Genomic DNA, 17,201 nt, shown 5'->3' with positions numbered 1-17,201 from the left:
TCCCCTCTTTAAGTTGGTGCTACTGGCTCTCTGCACTTTCCTGACATTTGTTCCTTCTATTAGATTCTTTGTAGGAACAGCAGTCTCGGAAGCCCATCTAATATATGTGGGTCTCCTCCTGGCGCCATTGGAAAACCACACAGCTTGGAGAGCATTGGTTTTCCTCCAGACTCAGTAACAGCAGCTGGCAGCTACAAGAAAGCACCTGGGTTTGAGCGAGAAGATCAGGTGGGGGCCGAGTATTTGAAGACTTTCAAATGCCAGGTTAGTAGGGAACGTTGGCTGGAGGAGTCTGAGGGGGGAGGAGGAAAATTGAGAAATTGCCCAGTCTAGCTTGAATGTATTTCTGTTTCTCAAGGAACAAAAGGGAGAGAGCACCGCTTTCATTAGCAGTTCCCAGATCTATGCTGTTGCTTTCAGCCTGTCTCTGGTCTCTTCCATTTGCATCTGTTTTTGTCTGCCTAGCTGCTATTGTGCAGTTTGTAAACGTTGAACTGCTTTTTTCCCCTTTTCCTCCTCTTAACTCCTGACCACTTCTGTCTTGTGTTGACCCTGGCTAGCTTCCCACGTATCACTTCTTGCTCTTTCTTTTTCCATATTCAGGTCCTTGCCGAGAGTTGCTGGTCTTTTGCTGTATTGTCATGGAAACTCATCCTTTCCTCTCTGTTCTCACTCCGAACTCTTACCTTGATCTCCGTGACTTTGGTTTGTCTTCCGTTTTCACCATTTGTTTCTCCGGTGTATTAAAAATGTAGTGTTGGCTGTCTCTTGCTTCTCCAGCAGTATCATTCAGCTCCTTGAATCTCTCCCTTGGCTTCTATATTAAACTTGAATTCCTCATTCTTATTTGAAGAATCCTCTTCTTACCCATCTTACCTAACCTGCATCTCTGACATTCCCTCTTATCCCTTCTTGATATCCCAGTCATCTTGTCTTACTGCTTCATCAGTCGTCTTCTTGGTGTCATGCGTTATTGATACTACTCCCTAACCCTAAAACAATCTCTTCCATCTCTTCTGCTGTATGAGCTTTTTCACAGCAGTAACTTTTTTGTGAATATCCTTTCTTGATGTTAGAACCAGTAGTTTCTCTGTACAATCCCTTCCAAGTCAACTGTGTCCAAATCGGAGTTTGAGTCCCCATTGTTGTTTCTAAATGGACTTGTAAATGTAATTTTTTTTCTTGAACTTGTTGAAAATATTTTTGCAGGCACCTCTTTATAAAAATTCCTCTAAAGTGAGGAGTTGTTTTACGTTGCTGAAAACGGAGACTGCCAGAAATGTTGCTTTTAACTTGACTTCATTTAAACTCCTGTCTGTAATTTTAAAGAAGCTTGGCTTATTAAGCTTATACTGCTGCGTTTATATTGTACTGCTGTGGGAATACTGGAAATATTCTGTCCAGACAAGATCTTGCAAAAGTGACTGGGTTTAGAAGCAGACTTTGTGGGGTTTGCTTTATTTATTTATTTTTACAACTTTGGGAAAATACCATGCTCAAACTTTGCAGTGGGATCAATCTTGAACGCTATTTGGTCTAATTAAAATGCTTTAGTAACAGATAAAGATTAAGATATGCACGTAGACTGTCTTATAAAATGCTTCTATTGTTTTGCTTCATGTGGATGCGGCTTAGGAAATTGCAAACTGACGCAACGCGTTCTTGCGGGAAAAGTGCAAACCATGCTGTGATCCTGGCACTTCTGGTGGGCACAGAAGTTTGTAGCAGTTGTTTGGAAACAAAAGAAAAAACGTGTGCTCGTTCTCCGTTGGCTTTGCTCCTCCTTTGCAGCGGAGGCAAAGCTGGAGGACCGAGAGAACCCCCATTTCCTGCCAGCAGAGGCAGGGTGCCAGGGAGGCCCTGCTTTGGAGAAAATGGGCAGCAAGCCTAAGCCAAGGAGAAAGGGAATGGAGTCTGAATAGGGCTTTTAAAAGGAGGACCAGATGATGAGCATTTGTCTCAGGTTGAGGCTGTGCTACAAAGATACTGTATGTTCAGGTATCTCCTTACTCGTGTGGCTTTTAATTAAGTAAAAAAAAAAAAAAAAAAAAAAAAAAAAAAAGGCTGTGTTAACTGACTGGAATAAATAACTATTAAGATACAGATAGGTGTAATCACAGTTGCCTTGTGCTATGCTTCTAGGTACAAAATTAGATGTCTCATAAGTGTCCTGATTTAAAATTTATTAATTTTATTTTAAATTTATTTTAATCTCTAATTATTATTTTTATTATCTTTAATTCCCTTTGGCTGCAGTGGGCACCAGAGATTCTGTAAATTAGACCAATAATTAGGCAGCTTACTTCAGCCACTCATGTGAAAATGTAGGAGAGGCTCCTGCTCAGCTCTGCAGTAAGGTTATAAAGTTTCCTTGATAGAATTAATACAAATAGTTTCTTTCTTATTAGGATGAAAGATGTACTACTTGTGTTAACTGGTTGCACATAGCTTTGTGATAAGGCTGAGCTAGCAGTAAAGGCTCAAAATACTTTTTTGAAGTCTCAAAAGCTGTAGCAAGCTGGAAAATGCTAGCTACGCTGGAAGGACTTGAGAGCCATGACCAGAAGGTGTTTCCAAATCTGTATACAGAATACGCTAGGCTTGTCTCATGGTGGTCATACGGGATTTCATTTCATCTGTAACTTACACTTTTTTTTCTTCCCCTGCCTGCAACAGGGTGAGTTGGAGAATTTCAGTGTACACTTTGAATTTGCGTTGATGCATGCCTTTAATGTTGTTTGGAGCTAAAGGAGACTGACTTAGAAGGGACGATCAGTTTGCTCCTTTTTACACTGATATTACATGAATTTTGGGATGAGTTCAGAGCTGGGGGGAGGGGCAGATAGAGAGTTGTCTTGTTTTCCTCTTCCTCTCTTTTTATGGCTTTCGGTAAGGCTTAGCTGCACCAGTGCCAGCTGCATTGGCAGGAAGCCTCTCGGCGGGGAGGGGGTTGTGCCTGCGTACGCGCCTCCGCTTTGGCTGCTGACGCCTGATAGCACATCTTGTGTTCAGATGAGTGTCGAGCAGGGTAGGGATGTGTTGGATAACCTAGCAGGCGTGTTATCAGACACACACAGATGCACTCGTGTAGCGCATCCGTTGCGCACAAGAAAAGGCAGGCCCGCGAGCAGTGGCAGGCCTGCTGCGTGTGCGCGCTGTGCCGTGGTCAGGGAAGCGCGAGGAAGCGGCGCTTGCTGCGGGAGGATCGCAGGATCCGTACCCGAGCTGCATGCTTGCCTTGACCCCCTGCCTCCCCCCCCCCCTCTGCACAAGCACACAGTTAAACAGAGAAAATGACTTCATCGACCGAAACGAGGGATGAATGCTGCTGCCCATCGGCCTGTCTGGATACGTAGTCCCTCCTCAGCTATCGCTTGTCATTTTTTGTGAGACGGTTTAAGCGAAAGAGTCGAGACATATTGCTTCAGGCCAGTGCCGCATCTCGCGTGCTGCTGCTGTACATCGTGCCCCGTTTCCCCCGCCGATACGGTGACCGCCTGCGTTCGATGAAACGGCTGAGCGGACCTTCTGCGCCTGGGCTGTGTCTCTGGTTCAGATGGGCTCGGTGGGAGAGGAGTGTAAATAAGCAGACCTGACTCATGACAGGTTTTTGCGCCTTTTCTGCGCCTGGAGGGGGTGATTTATCTCCCCTTGCCCGCCGTCCTGGGTGCAGAACCGGAGAGAAATGAGGCCTTCAGAGCAGACCGTTACACGGTGGCAGGCTCATGAGGCCACTTCCTTCCCAACACTGGTTCCTGTAGCTGAGAACTGGCTGGTGTGCTGAGGCAAGAGGGCTGAAATCCGTTAAGGGCAGAGTACAGGAAGGTCCTTAAACTTAATTTTTGTGCTGGGTGGTGGAACTCTTAAATACGTGTTGGCATTTGTACAATTCTGAAATTCCAGGCAGGCTTGACCTTACTTCTACTTATGTTTTATAGCTTTGAGCTCTGCAGGTTAAGGGATGTGGGAGTCTTTTTTTTTTTTTTTTAACCCCTTTGAATTAATTTTGATGATTTTGCTTTTAAGATTGGTTAGTTATTGCTTTGTCTTTTTTCCTTAATGACAAAGGGTATTTGAGGAGTTTATCCAGATTCTTCCCCATAACTTCGTGTTCTCTTTGACACTACTTCTTGTTCCGTTCTTCTATAAACTATACAGTCCTAGCTGGGAGCTAGAAAAGTTCAAGAAAAAAATAATCCACATACTTTATTTTCCCAAAGTTGGAAAAAAAATTATTTACACGTATGTGTGCGTACGTACGTATATATACATGTATAGTGTCTGCCTCTGACCGGTTCTGGCTCTTTTTATTAGATACTGGTAGGGGTGATGAATTATTTGTATCAAGGAAAAATAGTTTAATTTTGGTCTTGATTCTTAAGATGTCCTTTGTGTTAGCAGAGGACTAGCAGCATTGAAAAATGTGGTTGTGACAGGTCTCTGCCTAACTCCAAGGGGGATGTCTTGCTATATAGAAAGCAGGTCGGTTGGGATGTTCTCAGTTTGCTATGCTCTCCTGCTCTCTGAGTTCCCTAGTGTCCAGGGCAAGCTGCAAGAGAAGAGGGGACTGTGCATGTTTCCCTTGACTGCTCCAAAGCCGGTAGTCAGCCATTTTTAATTTTGCTGCTAATTTTTTTTTCCTATTTGTTTACTGCAGCAAGCGAAAATGAAATCCCATTCATTGGAACATAGGAGCCAGGATCAACCTTTGTTACAGCCCAAACAGGTATGGTACAGCTAATAGGGCTCTGAACCTGGCTTGGTGCTCATCCCTCTATAGGCAAGGATACTAAAAAGCTCTGTGGATCCAGTTGGCTCTGCAGGGAGAAATGAAAGTCTAGACACCCTTAGGGATACTCAACCTAAGGGTTTTCTTTGTGAAGATAGAATAGGAGCTGGAGGGTTATTTGTGAAAGTCTGTGCTTGCAAAAATTCAAGATAGATTCATGGGTCCGGCCACTGTCAGAGAGAGTCTCCAAATTACAGAGAATAAAGCTGGAATAGATCTCTAGAGTCATCTAAGTTCAAGGATCCAACAAAGAGAATTTAACATCATGCTCTAAGTCATGTGCTGAGCTAAGTCTGAGTGAGTGATTGTATGGCCCATGCCTATGATTGCATGCAACCTGTGGGTCACAGGAGTTAGTTCTCGGGCATCCTGAAGGATCTCTGTAATACTGAAAAGAAACAGTCGGCAGAAATTAAAGAAAAGCTGTTAATCTCTTCCCCCACCCCCGCGCCCAGTGGTAGCACCAGCCATCTGTCAGGATGGGAGCAGGCAGGAACAGGTTTGCTGCTGATCTTTGGCTCATTCCTGCATGTTTCTGATGGGATTTTTCTATAGAGATGTTCCATTTCCTGTCTCTTTCTCTTTTAAAACTCTTGTTTCAGGACATATTGGGGATTCTCCCAGTGGGGAGCCCACTGACATCCAGCATCTCCTCCAGTATCACCTCCAGTCTGGCTGCAACACCACCAAGCCCTGCTGGTACCAGCAGCATACCAGGCATGAATGCCAATGCCCTTCCTTTCTACCCAACCAGTGACACCGTTGAGTCTGTTATAGGTAACTTTGCCTTTTTTACTTATGCTGATAGGGCTCCCTCAGATGCGGATCTCCAGGTATGAGCGCTGGAAAGCGTGGATGTTACAGTGAACTCCAGTTTGTCATGTGTTTCAGTGTTGGCAGATTCTTGAAGCTGTAGGCTTCCTTCTTCTGTGATTCTAGCATATCTGACGTTTTCTGTGGGATGTTATGGATGAAATTAACCCAGAGGACCAACGAGAAGGCCTGTGTGCCACTTATTCTGAACTCAGAGAGTCAGATGCTCTCAAGAGCCTTAGATTTAGGTTTGTCAAAGTGACAAGGTTTGGAGCATCACTGCGATGTTTTCCACAGCTACAACCTTTTATATTGCAAATGACAATTTTCTAGTAAGGAGTACCACCAAGTGGCTTGCAAGGACTTGCCCTTCACAGGGTATGGAACAGAGGCTGTGAGGAAAAAGGAGAACAGGAGATTCTGGAGAGAAGAATTACTCCTTTTAGATGGTTACCAAAAAATTGTACCTTGTTTTATGATCTAATGTTTCTGAGGTGAAGTCATTACATTGATTAAAAATAATAATAGCAATGAGTGGGCCTGTGTGGGATGAAGTTATATTGATCAAGATTAGCGATGAGGCACTGTTTATACCATTTACAGGCATTGCATAAGCTTTCTTTATTTTGCCTTTGGACCTCAGAGCTGATTTTTGCAGTGTGCCCTTCTGCTAGTGTTCCTTTCCCGAGTGGCTCTTCAGCAAAGTAGGGGCAAAGCATCAGCCAGATCTGGACACGTCATAGGCCTGTGTTCTCGCGTATTATGGACGGACTCAAAAGAGTGGTTTGGGGAAGATTGGCGGGGACCACTGTTATTTCATCAAACTTCTATTTGTGTAACCTTTGGGAATACTTTGAGACAAAATCTTGGAAAGTCAGATCAGGCAAAAGAAACTGAACTGAAAGGCTGCCCAAGACGCTTCTGCCAAACCATTTAACAGCAGCGTTGCACAGGACAGAGAGTAGGGCTGTTCAGACTGACAGATAGCGAGCAGAGGCTCCTCTGCATGTAGGCTCTTTGGGCCGTCCTATCTCTTGAAGTTGTTGGTCCTTTATAACATAATTGGTACCTCTGTGTCTGGCAGAGTCTGCCTTGGATGACCTGGACCTGAATGAATTCGGAGTGGCTGCCCTGGAGAAGACATTTGACAGCAGCACAGTGCCCCACACAAGTGGCATCATGATAGGTACATGAAAGCAACAGAGCTTTCTTTATCTTCTGCCAAGCAGTGTTGCCCAGTCACCTAGGCTGAGCCAGCCCAACAGAGCTCTAAAACAAACCCAAGATAAACTTGCCTGGTTAAAACAGCAATTATAATAAACTCTGGCAACCACTGAACATCTTCCAAGTGCCAGCTTGCCCTTGCTGACTAGCAGAGCTGAGTTCTTGCCATTGGGCCCAGGTGTCTTGGGGATGTTTCTTGAGACTGAACGGGCCTTGCTTGATTTCTTGGGTGTTTTTAGCGTGCAAGTAGAATCCGGAAGGCATCTGATGGAGTTTAAAACCAGGCCAAAGTATAACAATTTGCATCATAAGCAGAAAAATCTCCCTAGTGGTAACAGGAAACTCACTGACCTGGTAATGCTATCCATCTGTCACAGAGCGTCATCATGGTCTGCTGATTTGATTCCTATGTCTGTCTCATCTTTAATATGTAGGGGTTAGGCTAAGGCCTCTTTTACCTGTCTCTAGTGACTGCAGGGGAAAAATGAAGCGTCTCATAGCTTTTTGGAAGTGGCTGTAGTTTCTGACTACCTTTGCTCTGTGATGCAGGTTTTGAATGGGAGCCAACATTGGCTGTTTTAGTGGTTGCCAAGGAAACTACTGCTTGAAATGGTATTGCAGTATGAAGGGTGTCCTGTGGAAGGAGCACTAAAGGATATCACTTCCATTTCCCTGATAGAAATCAGCAACCTCATCAGAGAGAGTTTACTGTGTGTTTATGCTGATAGCCCAGCTTATGCTGCTGTCGATTTGCAGTGGCTTAGAGGGAAAAGCAGTGTGGACAATCTGTTCCCTCCAGGTCTGGATGTTAACTAGTAGCCTTCTAAGAAGGGAGATCAAAAGAGCGGAGAGCAGAGCTGAGACACCCCTCAGCTGTATGTTGCAGGCAAACTGACCTCTTATGTAAGGGAAGTGCGATGTCTTTGGAGGTTGGTTTTTGGGTGTGGGTTTTATTTTCTGTTTTTGTTACTGGTAGGTCCAAGCTTTCAAGTATGTCTAGAGCTAGTCACTGTTTTTTGGTAGTTAAGGTCACGACTGACCCAGCATGGTAGTCTCTTTCACTATGAGCTATTTGAAGGTATTGTAGGCAGAGGAGGGTGTTTTAGAAGTGAAATTTGCATCACAAAGTCATTCACAAGATACCAAATTCATCTTTTCTAGGCAGCTAGGGACTGAACTCTGTTCAGAAAACCTTTCCTTGCTTTGGCCAATAAACAAGGGATAGCAGCTTTCGTGCTCCTAAAGGCTGAAAGGGGGATGAGACGTAAAAAGAAGTGGAAGGAATCCCCAGGGGCTTAGGGAGAAGAGGGAAGCTAACACCTTCTGCTCTGAACTCCTGTGCTGTGCTCTGGTCCGTACTTCATAGTCACACATAGCCATCCTCTCTCTGTGTTTTTTGTCCAGGTGGGAGTTTGCTGCAAAGTTCTGCTCCTGTAAATATCCCCGGGTCCCTTGGAAGCTCTGCCTCCTTCCACTCTGCCTCTCCTTCTCCACCGGTCAGCCTCTCATCGCATTTTCTCCATCAGCCCCAGGGACACTTAAGCCAATCAGAAAACACGTTCCTGGGGACATCAGCTTCTCATGGATCATTAGGTAAATGCACAGTGTGTGTGTCCCATGTACATGCCTGTCTATGCCATGTAAGTATTTTCTTTTAAGTTAGCTTTAATTTTAATATATTATTTCACTGCTGCCATTTATATCTATTTTTTTGTGTGAGAACAGCAACAGCTACGTTACCAAAAAATCAGCTAATATCTTGTGAGCAAGGGAGCAATTTTCTCTGCTCTCTATTTTTCAAGACTGAGGAAGAAGTGACAGATAGTGACTTGCTCTGATAATCACCTTTAGGGGAAAGAGCTCAGCCCTTTTCCATCAATGATGTATTGTGATTTCACTTTATTTGATACTCAGTGCTGGGTCCTCAGCTTAGCTTAGTTGTAGTGGTGATTGCAGTGTGCCCATGGGAATGCTTGTATGGTAGATTGGCTTCTGGGAGCTTGAGAGCAGACTTGGATCGTTGTAGTTTTTTCCTGTTTGGTGCCCTGCTGAGATTGTTTTACAGTGTGGACTTGGCAAAAAGTTACAGTGCTCCAGCTGCGTTCCTTTTACCCCTTTCTTTCCTATTTGAGGGGCTTTCCCCTACAAGGGACTGTAAAGTACAGGGAAACTGGTATGGAGCCTCCTCAGTGAAAACCAGGCAGAGCTGGGAGATGAAGGGCCAAAACTTTTATTATAAGGATGCAGGGTTACCTTGAGAAGTAAACCTGTTTGGGCTCAAGGCTATAGTGAAACTTGCTCTGCTGATTTCTGTATTAGTGACGGTAAATGTTAGTTCTTTCCATTTTTACCAGAAGTAAATGCTGCTTCAAGTTTTAGATATGCTTTAATCTGTAATATACAGCTTAACACCATAAAATGATTACGTGCTTCTGTAACCTGTTGTTCCATGCACTTATCTGTAATTATATCGCTTGTTTGCACAGGACAAAACCATGCTTCCATGCTTTGTAATTGCTATTTGTCTGGCTTTAACAGCTTTTACAATCACAGTAGTAAGAAAAGAGACATCAGAAGACATCTCTGCTATTAATTAGTGTTGAGGCTGGCTGTTCATCCACAGTTTCAGTAAGAAAAGGAAAACTTCTTTAAAAGGCTTGTTTTAATTTCGGAAGAAGCAAGTTGTTAAGCAGTTTTTACTAATCTTGGCCTCAATGAGATGCCTTTTGCCTCAGGGCTTGCTTACAGATGCAGTCAGTTTGGCTTCTGTAAGATGAGGTTCTGGCCACGTTAGGTTAATTTGATTTATCAAATGCAACTAGATTTAGGAATGTCTGCAGCCAGTGGTTAACAACTCTTTAACTACGAGTCATTTTCATTTAAAGTGGTGCATGTCTGATTGCAGAAGAGTCTGGATCGCTCTGTAGCTTTGTCTGGGTGTGAGCTTTTCCTATCTGTTGTCCCTCAAGTACAAGCTGCGTATGCTTATTTTGAGTAAACATAAGTTTTCTTATTAAAAGAGCACATGCCTTGGATTCTGTGGAAAAAAATAGGCAGTTTTGTTTACAACAGATTTTCTACGGCTTTGTCTCCTAAGCCTTGAACTTGGTCCTGAGAAGGGAAATGGTTTGGACATACTGAAATGAGGAAGTGATTGACTGGTCTTCCTCCAGCCCCAGTCGCTAGCTTTAAGCTGGGACTCAGCAAGAAATGAAGCTGATACATAGACGCCACTGCCTGGCATCCTTTACAAACAGGGGTTTCCAGTTAGTTCTATGATTTTGTGCATGCAAACAGCAGTGACGTTGGAGCATTTTAGTCTGGCTATTTGGGAAGTGAGACTCAAAAAGGACTAAGCTGAAGAGACAAAAGCAGAAGTAATATGAAGGCCCAAAACTAGTGTAATGTGAAAGGAAATCTGTTTGAGTTGGCTGTGTGAGGCCAAAAATGACTCTGTTCACCAACACTGACGTGTGTGCTGCACAGAAGAGTGGGAAGATAGTAAGCAGTTCAATGATGTTCTCATATGAGAAGGGGGTTTTGAGTTGTTAGTCAAATCAGCTGTAACGTAGTTGCTTCTAAAACAAGCTGGTTCAAAAGTTACCTCTGCCCAGTTTCTCGGTCCCTCCCTGAATTATAAAGAGGAGGCCTAAAGATGTGAAACTTTCCCTATGAAGTCTCCCTGTGATGGACTTCTGAGTCTTGGAGATAGCTTTCTATTTCCAAAATGCACACTTTGAATCCTGGACTTCACAGGGGTAGGAAGGAAATGGGGAAATTGCCAGCACCTTTGACATAACCCTCTCTATTTCCCTGTGAAACAGGTTTAAATGGGATGAACAGCAGCATATGGGAACACTTTGCTTCGGGGAGTTTTTCGCCCAGTACCTCACCTGCATTTCTGTCAGGTCCAGGTGCTGCGGAGCTGGCACGGCTACGACAAGAACTGGATGAAGCCAACAGCACAATAAAGCAGTGGGAAGAGTCTTGGAAACAAGCCAAACAGGTACCTGGGCAACTTCTGGGAAGAGGGATTTGGGGAGGGTAAGGCAATGGGAGGGTGTCAGTCCTTTAAACAGGAGGCTTGGCAGGTACTTAGATGGTGTGAAGGGCTGTAGGTTTATAAACAGATTCTCTTAAGCATTCTTGTTCACTCCTACCCTCGGGAAAGAGTGAATCAATGTGCCTGATGTTCAGATGCTGGAAGTGTAAGGCCAGGTATCAACAGTGGCACTGAAGTGCTTGAGAGTCTCTTAGACCTAGCGACTGACCTAAATCTGTAACAATTTACCAGTGTGCAAAGTTCATTCCCTTAACTGAGTGTATGTATACATACAACATGTAGAACTGCAGTTTCACTTGGATAGGTTATCCAGAACGAACATCATTTTGAAGGAAGGGTTCCAAGGCTGCTTCAGAATTCAGGGCCAGGGCAGATGGGACAGAATACATTCCCGCTAAGGAGCGTACAGAAACGCATACTTTTGCCGAAAATATTTTCTTTGATGCTGACCAAGTTTTCAGGCTGATTCTTATTTTATCTTGTTTGCTGGAACTTGCAGGCCTGCGATGCTTGGAAAAAGGAGGCAGAGGAAGCAAATGATCGAGCCAACACAGCTAACATGGAATGTGAACTGGCCCGGGAGCAGAGGGAAGCCTTGGAGCTGCAAGTGAAGAAACTGCAGGAGGAGCTGGAGAGGATCCACACAGGCCAGGACCCTCAGTTTCTGCGCTCTTTCTCTGACCTGGAAACTCTCTCGCTCTCTTCACTTTATACACTTCAGAAACAACTGCGGGCAAACTTGGAGAAAGTTGATAAGGTTAGTGCTGGGGATCACAGGGTAGGGCCTTGTTGCCTCTGCTCCTACAGATAGCAGACCCCCTTTTTAGATGTATTTTATATATATCATATCAAAATGTGTGTGCACACGTGTGTGGGTGTGTGTATAGAAATAAAATGGACAGACAGCTGCAAGTCTTTTTGCTGCAGCCTCTTTCCTGTTCCCCAAACTTGGTAGTACAGGACAGAAACCTTTTGCTTTGTGACTTTGCTTATGTTTTGCCTTGTCCCCCTCTCTTGCAGGCGGTATTTCAGATGCAGTCAGTGAAATGCCTTAAGTGTCAGGAGGAGAACCGGGTGGTGTTACCGTGCCAACATGCTGTGCTGTGTGAAACGTGCGCCGAGGAGGGAGAGTGCCCCATCTGCCATCCCAACAGGCCCCATTCTCTGCAGTCGTGACCTTCCAAGGACACTTGGTCTAATCATATCGTATAGAACTTTTTAACTTTATACATACGTACATATATATGTATGTGTACATATATATATGTATGTGTATATATATATATGTATATATGAGTGTGTGTATGTGCATGTTTGTGTATGTATATATGCGCACACACACACGCACATACACACACAAAACAAATTAGTTGCAGAGCACTTTTTAATATTTTACAACCCGCATCTAAACTGCCCCTCACCCGTGCCCCACTAATTCTAACTCTTGAGGAACTTTGAGAGCTGTTTTTAATACAGATCAAAGGGCCGTTTGTAAAGAGTCTGTGTTTCTCCTCTTTTCTATTTAGATAATAACAAATTTTTGACTATTTCCAGAAGGATTTTAAGTGGGCAAGAGGGGCTTCCATGTGCTTTCCAGAGGAAGAGTTGAGATCACAGGGAGGAATGAGGTGGATTGAAATGACTTGTTCATGTCTTCAGTCTCCTTGCTCTTTCACTGACCCAGCTTGGTTAAAGCTGTCCTCTCTGATGGAAGCCCCACTGGGTCCCTGCCTGGTGGGGCTCACATTGCCAATCTCTGAATGTGCAGGAGCTTTGTCTGTCATTTAAACAGCAAAGTTCACTTTTTAAAAGCTTGTTTTTTCTTTTTACACACACTTTGTATATTTGTATGAAAACAAGAAAAGAGAAAAAAATATATTGGACCTAGAGCGAACCAGGCCCAACCAATCAGTGACATGTGTTCATTACTGATAAAAGCTGGGATGTTCCAGGTTTGAGCAGCCTTAGAAGTATTGCCCTTGTGTCAACTAAAGCCATTTATGAAAGGAATATGGATGCACAAGTTCATTCTTTCCAGTGGCCTCATATCTGGTGGCTGTCTAGAGACTTTTCACTGCTTCAGACCAGATTATAGTTTTCTTTTAGCCACAGGGACCCATTTCATAGTCACTGCGGAAACGCATGAAACAGTTCCAGGTAGTCTGAAGATGCTTTAGTTGAACAGACTTGATGTCGACACCTTAAGGATGGCTGGTGGACTTACAGGCTCCTGAAGACCTCATGCTAGTGAGAGTGTATGGCAGCAGTGACAGAGAAATACCCAGCATGGAACAAACTGCTGATAAACCTATTCTTGCTTGGAACTGGAGGAGAGTGTAAATTCCTTGCCTTGTAATGCTCCTCAGTGGAGATGGTTCTTCCTGACCTCAGCTGCTGATCACATCACTTTGACATAAAACATGATGCATATTAACACTTTTGACTTAGAAACACAGCCACTGTTCTTCTTTATATACATAAGTGTTAGTGGTGGAGAAATCTTAAAGGTAGTTAGTCCAATCATGTGCTGTGGCAGTGTTTCGTGTGTTACTTGGTTTCTGAGAAGAGAGAACTAGAAAGCACAAGGACTTTAATTTCAAGTACTCATTAAAAATCTGTAACTCATCAGCCTCACCAGCCAGTCTGTCCAGGTGCTGGTGAGTTGGTGGTAGTCTGGCTCTCTGTTCTAGAGGACTAGACCCTGACTTCCAGTGCTGTCTGCTGACTCATCACAGCAGAGAGGAAAGAAGTAGCTCCAAGCCGAAGAAATGGTCATCCTTTTCCATGGTGCAAGAGAAACATTGCCGGGTCCTCCAGCCCTCTGTCTTCTCTTTCTTCCTATGCCTGACTCCTTTCTCAAGCGTGGGGCTTTCCACCACCCCACTATCTCTGACCTGCTGAGTGTGTTCTCGGCCTCTGTCCACAACACCCCTTGCAGAGGAGCTCAAAGGACTTTCTGCTCGCTAGGATCCTCTTCTTACTTGTCCACAATGAATTTCTACCTTAGGTCATTTCAGAAAGGCAAAAAAGGAGGGAATCCCTCAGACTAGTCCTGTACCAGCCACACCTTGTCCAGTGCAGTTCCTCTCCAGGGAAAACAAACGGCACCAGCTTAGACCTGTCTAATAACTGAGCTTTCCTGTGATTTTCTTCACCAGCATGTCCATTGGCTTTTTACATCAGATGGATTGCAGTAACCTGCTGGGATCTCAACCAAACGGCCACTCAAGTAACTAAATGTTATTTTGCACAGGATGCTGCCTGTGCTACCCTTCCCTGACCTGGAAAAGCACTGGAACCTCCAGCTGCCCGCTGTTGTTGTAGGAACAAAGGAACTGTTACCAGAGTCTTTCAGAAAGCTTCGTATTTAATGCAAAGACATAATTAGATTTGCTTCCATAATTCTACCTTTCCTTTGCATGGAAAGGGTTATATGCATTCCCAGATGATCTCTTAAGTGCAGCTCTGTGTAGTTCTTTTTTATGTTTTTCCCATTAACTTGTTTTTGGGTTTTTTGGTAAAAATGCTTTTTTTCCCCCATGTGTATTTTATTGTAACTAGCATCAGTTTTTCTAATTTTTTTTTTAATGGAGAGACACTGTTGGGTGATTATTGTGGCTATGTTGTTTGGTTATAGCCTTTGAATGTCTGTGCCATGCGGCAGCACATCTGCCTTGGTCTGATCTTAGGGAAAGACCTTTTATTAAAATATGTGAACATTTCTTTTTTAGAAACAAAACAAGGAAGGAAAAAAAAAAAGAAAAAAGGGGAGAGGAGTAAAAAAAACCCAATGAAGATAAAATTTACTAAAACATCTTTGTAACTAACTTAAATCATAGGAAATAAACTCTTGAATCAGGTCTATAATATTTATAAGAACTAGAGCTCATCAGCCTGTTTGGCTATTGCTTTGTAACACTTGTTTTTTGGTGGTTTTTTTCTGTTGATTTTTGGGTTTTTTTTTTTTTTTTTTTTTTTTTTTTTTTTTTTTTTTTTTTTTTTTTTTNTTTGGTTTGTCTGCTCTCCTGCCTCTCTGTCTTTGGATAACCCTTTTTGCCAGAACTGCCTAGCGCCTGGCTGCAGGTTTCCATCCGATTCCTGTGGGGCTTCTTCACCTTGTCCCTCGCTCTCCTGGGATGAAGCTTGTCCACTGATCTGTCACTCTGTCTCAGCGTGACTTTCAGGAGTGATGCAGCTCTAGAGGGTCATAAGGGGGAACAAATATTATTCTCCAGTTTCCATGGGGGCGCATTGCTTAGCCAGGGAGGTACAAAGAAAGCCTTTTTTTTTTTTCCCCTCATTTTTTTTCCTTCCCCTTTTTGTTTAAAAAAAACTGACCAGCTCTGTTTTAAAGCTTAGACTGAAGGACCAAAGAATTCAAAACTTCCCTCGTTGTGGCCCTTAACTTTTAACTGTCCTTTGCCGCTCCACAATCCTGGCAGAACAGTCCCGAGGAATTGGCAGCAGCCGGGGGCTGGCGCGTGCCCTTCCCTTGCCTCCACCCCGAGGTAGCCAGCACTCTTTGCACAAACCTGTAGACTGTTTCTCTCTTTCCTCTGGTTCTTCAAGAAATGCTTCTTAAAAATAGGTTTCTATGAATTTTTGTTTGCTGCTTAAAAAAAAAGTGTCTGAAATGTGAATTTTTTTTTAGACATCAGATGGAAAAGAGAACTTGATCTTCACATCTTTTGTGAATCTTTTGGGGGCCACTTACATGACAGAATTTCTTACTTGAGTGAGATGAGAGCCGGGGGAAAAGAGAAGTTCTGCCCCCCTCCGGCAGTCGCTGCTGCCTGCCCGGGCAGGAAGGGCTAAGAGCGAGCGCAGCGCTGCCTCCGAGGCGCGGGAGTCTGGGCAGCCTGGAGGGGGGCGTAAAAAGGGGGTGGCTAAAATAAATCTGGTGCTAAGGTATGCATCCTCTTTACTGTACTGTCGAGCTTCCTTCTGAAGCAGGAAACTCCCTTTCACAGGACGTGAGGTTTACACCAGGACTAGGGGGACTTTTTTTTTTTTGGCCAAGTCACGTTTCAAATCTAAGTTTTGCCTCAGGAGCCATTTGAGCGAACCCAGCGCCTCTGGGCTCCCTGCGTTCCTGCGCCGTCCTCCGCGAGGACGTGTTTCCTCCCCGGAGTTTGGGAGCTTTGCAAGTGCTGACCTCTATGCCTAATCGCGCGGCTTGGAGGATGCTGAGATTTGGGAGAAGGGAGTCTTAATTGCGTTGTGAAAACACAGTATTTGTACAGGTCAATAAACTCTTACTATGGAAAAACAAAACATACAAGCAGAGGTGGCTTGAGGCAATGAGGCCCTCGGTAGCTAGGTCTCAAAGAGCAGGGATATCGCTGGGGAGAAGAGCCAGGGAAGAATTTAGGTATGTTTGCCGTCTGCATCCCCTTGGGGTACCAGGAGCGCTTTTAGGTCGCCGCCAGCTGCGGCGGCGATGCGCGTGGCGCTGGAGGGACCGGGGGGGACGGTGTCGGAGCTGGAGCGCGCCGTGGCGGGGGGCGCCGCCGCCGTTCCCACCCTGGGGGGGTTTATACTGCCGTACATCGCTGAAGCTGAACCTGAGCCGCTAGCAGAGCTTGTACGGCCGAGACGATGCAGCGTTCCTTACCGCGCGCGGAAGCCGTGGACGCTGCGGGGGAACGCGGCGTATTTGTTGCTGTTCCACCAGCCTCTGTATCTCCCTTTTCCTCCTTTTTCCCTATCTGAGAAGGAAGAATATTACCAGTGTTTTCCTCCAGAATTACAATAATCCTTGGAGTGATAGCCAACAGAAAAAAAATAGATGTTACTGATGAAAAAAACAAAGTATTTTAACAGTGAAGTATTCATGCAGACTAGTGACTGCGTTGGAGAGATTTCTGGGGCTTCCCCACTCTGTAGCTTCCAATGTTAAAACAAAATAAATACAGTATACGTTAAGAAAATACTACACACTGCAGTATTTCTGGGGGCAAGTCTTGCCTAGTGTCTTCCCTGCTTTCCCCAGCAGCAAGGACACCGGGCAGAAGCGCCCCTAGTCCGTGTAGAAGTTGGCAGAATGGTAATCAGTGGTGTGTAAAATGTGTTGTTGATTCCATGTATAGAACTGTGATTTCAGCTGTCGTTCTCGCGCTCTCTTTCTCTCTCGTATTCTGTAAATATGTGTTTTGGCTGTCGGAAACCTGGTTTAGACTCTTTTCTTGGCAGAGTGAATTTGCATGTGGGGCTGAAAAGAACTCAATCTGTGTCACAATTTCCAAGGGCAGGATGGATTTTTTTTTTTTTTTTAGAGGACAATAAATTTTTATTTTTTTGCTAAGAAAAAGA

At 44.3% G+C, this 17,201-nt stretch overlaps 1 protein-coding gene across 7 annotated transcripts in view; it reads left to right on the top strand.

Annotated features, from left to right (window-relative positions):
* The window catches only part of UNK (unk zinc finger), a 45,335-nt gene extending 28,134 nt beyond the window's left edge, over window positions 1–17,201 (top strand). For 5 of the 7 annotated variants that reach the window (XM_085304495.1, XM_085304492.1, XM_085304494.1 and 2 more), the window contains 8 exons: window positions 64–264; window positions 4,658–4,726; window positions 5,392–5,566; window positions 6,687–6,788; window positions 8,231–8,419; window positions 10,651–10,832; window positions 11,389–11,646; window positions 11,910–17,201. In XM_085304495.1, coding sequence (XP_085160621.1) covers window positions 64–264; window positions 4,658–4,726; window positions 5,392–5,566; window positions 6,687–6,788; window positions 8,231–8,419; window positions 10,651–10,832; window positions 11,389–11,646; window positions 11,910–12,065 — 1,332 coding nt within the window. In that variant the 3' untranslated portion in view covers window positions 12,066–17,201. The remainder of the gene's footprint in view (window positions 1–63; window positions 265–4,657; window positions 4,727–5,391; window positions 5,567–6,686; window positions 6,789–8,230; window positions 8,420–10,650; window positions 10,833–11,388; window positions 11,647–11,909) is intronic. The other 2 variants (XM_085304497.1, XM_085304498.1) reach the window with 2 other exon arrangements.

The sequence above is a fragment of the Rhea americana genome, unplaced genomic scaffold (assembly GCF_003343005.1).
Source record: "Rhea americana isolate MKP2758 unplaced genomic scaffold, rheAme1 scaffold_21, whole genome shotgun sequence".
NCBI classification, from domain to species: domain Eukaryota; kingdom Metazoa; phylum Chordata; class Aves; order Rheiformes; family Rheidae; genus Rhea; species Rhea americana.
Note: the sequence above shows the minus strand (reverse complement) of the source record. Positions and strands in the feature narration are given on the sequence as shown.